General features: G+C 29.0%; 2 protein-coding genes across 2 annotated transcripts; one reads left to right on the top strand and one right to left on the bottom strand.

Annotated features, from left to right (window-relative positions):
• Positions 1–128: 128 nt before the first annotated feature.
• Rpn9 (regulatory particle non-ATPase 9) lies at positions 129–2,099 on the bottom strand. Its single transcript, XM_072019611.1, has 5 exons — positions 1,940–2,099; positions 1,742–1,855; positions 1,297–1,623; positions 872–1,204; positions 129–788 (listed from the first exon to the last, which is right to left on the bottom strand). Exons 1-5 carry the CDS (start codon positions 2,053–2,055, stop codon positions 521–523), a joined length of 1,158 nt encoding a protein of 385 aa, XP_071875712.1. The 5' UTR covers positions 2,056–2,099; the 3' UTR covers positions 129–520.
• A 456-nt stretch (positions 2,100–2,555) lies between these two features.
• On the top strand, positions 2,556–6,162 carry LOC139995801 (SID1 transmembrane family member 1). The gene is made up of 9 exons (XM_072019622.1): positions 2,556–3,265; positions 3,344–3,633; positions 3,712–3,862; positions 3,926–4,009; positions 4,098–4,412; positions 4,480–5,032; positions 5,102–5,367; positions 5,470–5,679; positions 5,759–6,162. Exons 1-9 carry the CDS (start codon positions 3,083–3,085, stop codon positions 6,044–6,046), a joined length of 2,340 nt encoding a protein of 779 aa, XP_071875723.1. The 5' UTR covers positions 2,556–3,082; the 3' UTR covers positions 6,047–6,162.
• The last annotated feature ends 147 nt before the right edge of the window (positions 6,163–6,309 follow it).

Raw genomic sequence — 6,309 nt, 5'->3', positions numbered from 1 at the left:
TGCTTTCATATAAATACATAATATGTATATTTCATGATTGTGTTGATGGATATGTAGGAGCAGTATATTACTGCAGAAAATTATTAATATCTAAAGAATATGTGAACAAGCAAGAGAAACGCTATAAATGTTAATATATGTTGTTATTATTAATATTTCGGTCATAGTACAAAGTCTCTGAGCACAAAAAGTTCAAATAATTATTCTATAGAAACATTAAAAATTGCGTTAAATTGTTCTGTGTAGGATGTTAAGTTAAAAATAAATTTATATATCTTTTTAATTTGTTTGTAAACAGCATCATAATTTTATATTTGAGAAACTGTATCTTATACCTCCTTTCACATTAACTCACTGACTTATCACTATGAAATTAATCTTATACATAATTATTATGTATTTATATCAACTGTAGTAAATTACATTCTTTACTTTTAAAATGATGGTAAGCCAGTGAGTTAACAAAGATATGAAAATAAAACTTACAAACAAATCAATGACAAAAATGTTAAATCTAATATTAAAGTGTAAGTATCTCTGACGCTCGAGACTCCAACAAACGTTCCATTGAACTAACATCTTTACACCAGCCATCAAGTCGTTGAACCATTCCAGCTATTTGTGTACGATCTAATACGCGAGGCTGTACCCATGTCATGTTTACTGTTCCTGCCACTTGATCAATAGCACCACGAACTAAACCTTGAGCTAGAGCTTTCATTACTAATAATTCTACTTCACCGAGAGGCAAACGAGTTTCTTGGGAAATCTCCGCAAATGTTAATTGCCTATAATTAAAAAAATTTATTTAATACAGATTGTTTTACATTATCTGGTTCCTTAGTACTTTTACAATAAGCAATATACAAACCTATTATTAGCTTGCCTTTTGAAAGTCATTTCCATGAGGCATAGAAGAGATATTTTTTGTCTCAACTTCAACTCCTGTGCAGCTAAATCAGCAACTTTGCTCCATTGTGGCTTTAATTTTTCAAGTGCAACAATGTCACCGGCATTGAAAGCTTGTAATAAATCAACTAACCAAGAGTTTGGAGTACCTTTCAAGGATTGTAAAACTGGATGAGCTAACAATTCTCCAAGATTATAGACTCCTTCACCTAAAAGCGCAGCCAATCCAAGGAAAAATGCATGCTGCTCCTGTTCTTGTCTACTTAGATTATTTAAATCAATACAACCCAAGTATCTGGAATATGAAAATCAGTTCAAATAACATGTATGGATTATTTTTGTCATAATAAAAATGACCATTGCTCCAGATTATAAGTATAATAGTACCTTAAAGCAGTACGATAATATTCAGCATGTTTCCCTTGAAGACGGTAAAGGCGACTTGCTAATAAATAAAATCTACCATGAACTGTTGTAACACCATCGGCATTATCGAGCATAGCCTCTACTTCTTCTATAATTTGTTTTGCTTGTTCTTGATTATTCAACTTTTCAAGCAAAATCTGTCCTGTGAGAACTTTACACAAAGCAACTGCCTCATTATTGCTTTTAACTTTAGATTCTGTTTTTTCCAAGAATTTAATTGCTTCTTGTTTATCTTGAAACTGTTGTATTACATACGCTAATATTTCTACCAATGATAAAGGATTTATCCTAGATAAAAATAGGAGAATAGTATTACAATACAATGATAATCTGAATTACTATGTAAGTGGAATAAGTAAGGTTATGAATTAATATTTCGAAAAAGATACGTATATAATGTACTTACTTGTTTTCAAAAGTAGATAAAAAGTTTATGTATAACTGTACTAATTTATCTCCCTTCTGAAGCGCTGGATTTTTAACAAATGTTTCTAATTTAAGTGTCAACTGATGCCAAAGCCTGCAAGTCACCGGACAATGAAATTTAGGTAAACATTTTTCTATTGAAACATGCATGTAATGTAGAATATTTTACAAAAAATACCTTTTATTGTATAATTCTTCGAGTTGCGCCCATTCTGTAGCCAATTCTTTGTCTGCAACATTTTGATTTTGACTTAAATATGTATTAACATCTTTTGGTGCCACGGATACCGCCATCTTTAATAACAATGACTAAAGCCGAATCAGTATAATGAATGAGGTTGTTCGTTGTTCAGCACTCATTCTAAAAAAGAATAATATAACATTTTATACAATATTTTATTAAAACTGTATTTTATTTTATGATACTTAAAAAATATAATAAAAGTTTTCATTGAAATACATTTATAATTTGTTACAATAAAGATATAGACATGGAATTAAAATGAATACGAACACATGTATATAAATTTATTATTTTTATGAAAGTCGTAAAGTGATTAAAATGTTGTATGTTTTGTTAAAAATTCGAATTTATATAATTTTACTATTCTTTAGTTCAAAGTGGCAAAATATAAAATTTATGTTGTAATTATTTATTTGAGTTCTTGCGAAGATATTCAAATATATTATTTATAATTGTATACAGATAATTAAATCATTTTTACGTTGAATGATTAGACTTTTAATTTATAATACCCACCAGTACTGCATACTAAACTGTATCGAAAGTTTATGCTGCAGCAGCAATGCAATACAACCTTTAAGCTTATAATTTATTCAAACCAGATGTGAAAAATTATTGGAAAATTGATGATACATAGTATCCAATGAAAATAATTAGTATTAAAGTAATTCAATTATTCAAATCACAGCGAAATATTAATTTTTTTAAATACAAATTCATTGATTTATTTGATACATAACATTCGATATAGAGTTTGAGAATCGTAACTACGGTTATCATACTTATGTGATGTGAATTAAAACGAAAAGTAACATATTATGTATGTATTATAGCATCAGTATTGTGAATGTAAATATGCGACAGATAGCTATGCAGAAGTATCTGCATGGCAAGATATCTTTAAAAAATTATTTGTCAACGGAATTATGATTCACAATTCATGTTGACATAAAAAAAAACATACTTTTGTGTTGTTAGTTTTATAGTTTCAGGATAGTTAGAGTCGAATAAACTTACGTATGTAGCTTACGAAAATAGTGGTTGATATAATTACACACAAATATATAAATATTCAACATGTTGAATATACAGAAGATTTTAACCGTATTTGCTCTGTTATTATCATTTAATCTTCATCAAGTTATTCCTTTTCAAACTCTATCATTTTCTCCTATTGTTATTGTGGCAGAATATAAGAAAGAATATCAATATGTCATAAATACTACTGTTGAATATGTGTTTTTATATCCTGTTAATAATGTAAGTATGAATAATTTTATATATATAAGTTAATGTCATAATATTTTACCATAGTTTTCATGTATTATTTACTTGTAGGTAACTGCAAGAATAGTAGTTGAAAGTAATGCTACTACCGATCTACCTCTTATAGTGGTTGTTCGTCAAAAAAGAGAAATCCTATCATGGCAAATCCCCCTTGTAGTTCAAAGTACATATTTTAATGATTTAGCATATAATAAAACAAGTCAAACTTTGTGTTCAACCAATTATAATCAAAGTAGACTAGAAGAAGAAGAAGAATTTATTACTGTTAGTTTGTCCACTGCTAATTATCAAAATATTTCATTCAAACTTAACATGACAAAACAGTATGATTTTTATATAAGGTATGCAATTATGTCTAGATCTTTATTGTAATAAAAAAGAAAAATTAGTAATTGTTTCATGTTTCCATTCTATGCCAGTCCTGGAGAAGAAAGAGTAGTAGAAATTTCACCATCCCAACCTATTTATTATGGTTATACTTTCCCAAGGCAAGCGGAAAGTTCTTCTGTGATCATTCGTGTTAATTCCGATAGTGATATTTGTATGACAGTTTCAATACAAAATACAACAGTAAGTATAAATTTTTATAATTTGCAAAATTGTATTATTATTAGTTCATATCTTCTTTTTCAGTGTCCTGTGTTTGATTTAGAGAGGAATATTCAATTTTCTGGTTATTGGCAAACTGTAAATCGACAAGGCGGTATAACTGTACCAGTAAATATATTTTTGACTAAAATATATTTTTTAAATATACCTTTTATGATAGATAACGAAATAAGATGTCTAATTTAATGTCTTTTAGAAACAAGAATATCCATTGGGTTTTTTTGTGGTACTCGTAGTAAAAGGTGATGATACCGATTGTTATGGAGCTCCTAGTATGATACCTGTACGGAATAAACGCATTAATTTATCAATAAATGCTAGTATTACCAAACGAGATTATGTTATTGCTTCAGGAGTAGTAGTATCTATTATTTTTAGTTTCTGTATAGCCTATGTTGTAAGCATTGTGATATCAAAAATTAGAAAGGAAAGAAAAATTAAACAAGAGATATTACATCAAGAATCAGAGCAAATTCGTGAACCTATACCGAGCCCATCGACGGTAGAAGAGGTAACGCGATATGCTAATTAAGAAATAAAAGAAATTTTTCTGATCATTTACATTAATTACGTTACAGTCTAGTATTCCACACCGATCAGTATCCATAGAAGATGATTCTTCACTGGATGAAGATGATATCGACTTAATGGAAGATGCTTTTTGCGATAAAGAAATAATACGAACAAAACTTGTGCTTTCCGTTTGCGATTTGGCTCGTAAAGATCCAAAGATTCTTAGGCATAAATCTCGGTTATATTTATATTATTTGATAACAGTTGCTATTTTTTATACTTTACCTGCGGTACAGCTGTTAATTACATATCAACATGTACTACATGTTACTGGCAATCAAGATATGTGTTATTACAATTTTTTATGTGCTCATCCATTTTTATCACTGTCAGATCTCAATCATGTATTTTCAAATATCGGATACGTCATGTTGGGTTTTCTATTTATATTTTTAACATCTTCTCGAGAACATGATGAATTTGAAAGAGAAAAAAATAAATGTTATGGTATACCACAACATTATGGATTATTTTATGCAATGGGCACTGCGCTTATTATGGAAGGAATACTCTCAGGAAGTTATCACGTGTGTCCAAATCGAAGCAACTTTCAATTCGGTAAGACAAAAATTAAATTTTGTAAATTTTTTTATGGTATTAATGACAAATATTATATTATCTATTTAGATACGAGTTTTATGTACATCATAACAGTGCTATGTATGATCAAGATTTATCACAATCGTCATCCTGATATAAATGCCCGAGCATCAGTTACATTTGCAATGTTAGCATTCATCATCTTCATAGGATTGTTGGGAGTTTTATATGGTTCAGTATACTTCTGGGTTCTGTTTACTATCGTGCATTTGCTCACTTGCCTTTATATGACTATTCAAATTTACTACATGGGGCGATGGAAAGTTAGAACGTTGTTGATAAGAGTAATACAGGTAATTTTAGGCATTTGGTATTTGAATCTAATATTTTTCATTTTACCTTGATTCAGTTACTTCTACTAGGCACAGTTTATCATTGATTTTATAATTTTCTAGATTAGTAAACATGATGCCCGTTCTGGAATTAGATATTTCTTTCGACCTTTGTATATGGGACGTTTTATTATACTTATTGTAGGAAATTTATGGAACGTTGCTCTCGCAGTACTTGGGAATATGCACAGCGAGAAAAATTTCGCAACGTTTCTGTTGGCTGTATTAATGTCTAATTTAATTTTATATACTTTTTTTTATATTGTTATGAAGGTATGTACATATACACGAATAATTATACTTATGTAGTTTGTCTACATATTATGAATTAATTTACTTTGTGATATTTCAGGTTTGTCACAAAGAACGAATTCTACTTCAACCAGCAATTTATATTGTGTTATCAATCGTGTTTTGGGGCGCCGCTTTACATTTTTTTATACACAATTCTATCTCGTGGGAGCTAACCCCAGCACAATCGCGCAATTATAATAAACCCTGCATACTCCTAAACTTTTTTGATAGTCATGACATTTGGCATTTTTTGTCTGCTTTAGCAATGTTTTTTTCATTTATGGTATTGCTTACTCTAGATGATGATCTAATTGATGTGCATCGAAGTCAGATTTCAGTCTTTTAAGGACAATGACACGAACGAAGAGAGTATCGAGAATTTTTATGTCTCAAACGATATGACTGCATGTAATATATGTACATTTGAACTTGGTATCAATGAATTAAAAATAGTATAAAATATATATATGTATAATTATTTAGCAACTATTTTGTATTAAATGTCTTATTTCTGTTAAACATTCAGGTTCATAAATTTTTTATTATCTACCTCTTTATTCGCATTAAATTGTTCCTAAAGATCAAAGAATTTTTTATATTTTGTATCAC

The sequence above is a fragment of the Bombus fervidus genome, chromosome 16 (assembly GCF_041682495.2).
Source record: "Bombus fervidus isolate BK054 chromosome 16, iyBomFerv1, whole genome shotgun sequence".
In the NCBI taxonomy this organism is placed as follows: domain Eukaryota; kingdom Metazoa; phylum Arthropoda; class Insecta; order Hymenoptera; family Apidae; genus Bombus; species Bombus fervidus.
The sequence above is the reverse complement of the archived record's forward strand: the minus strand, read 5'-3'. Positions and strand labels throughout refer to the sequence as shown.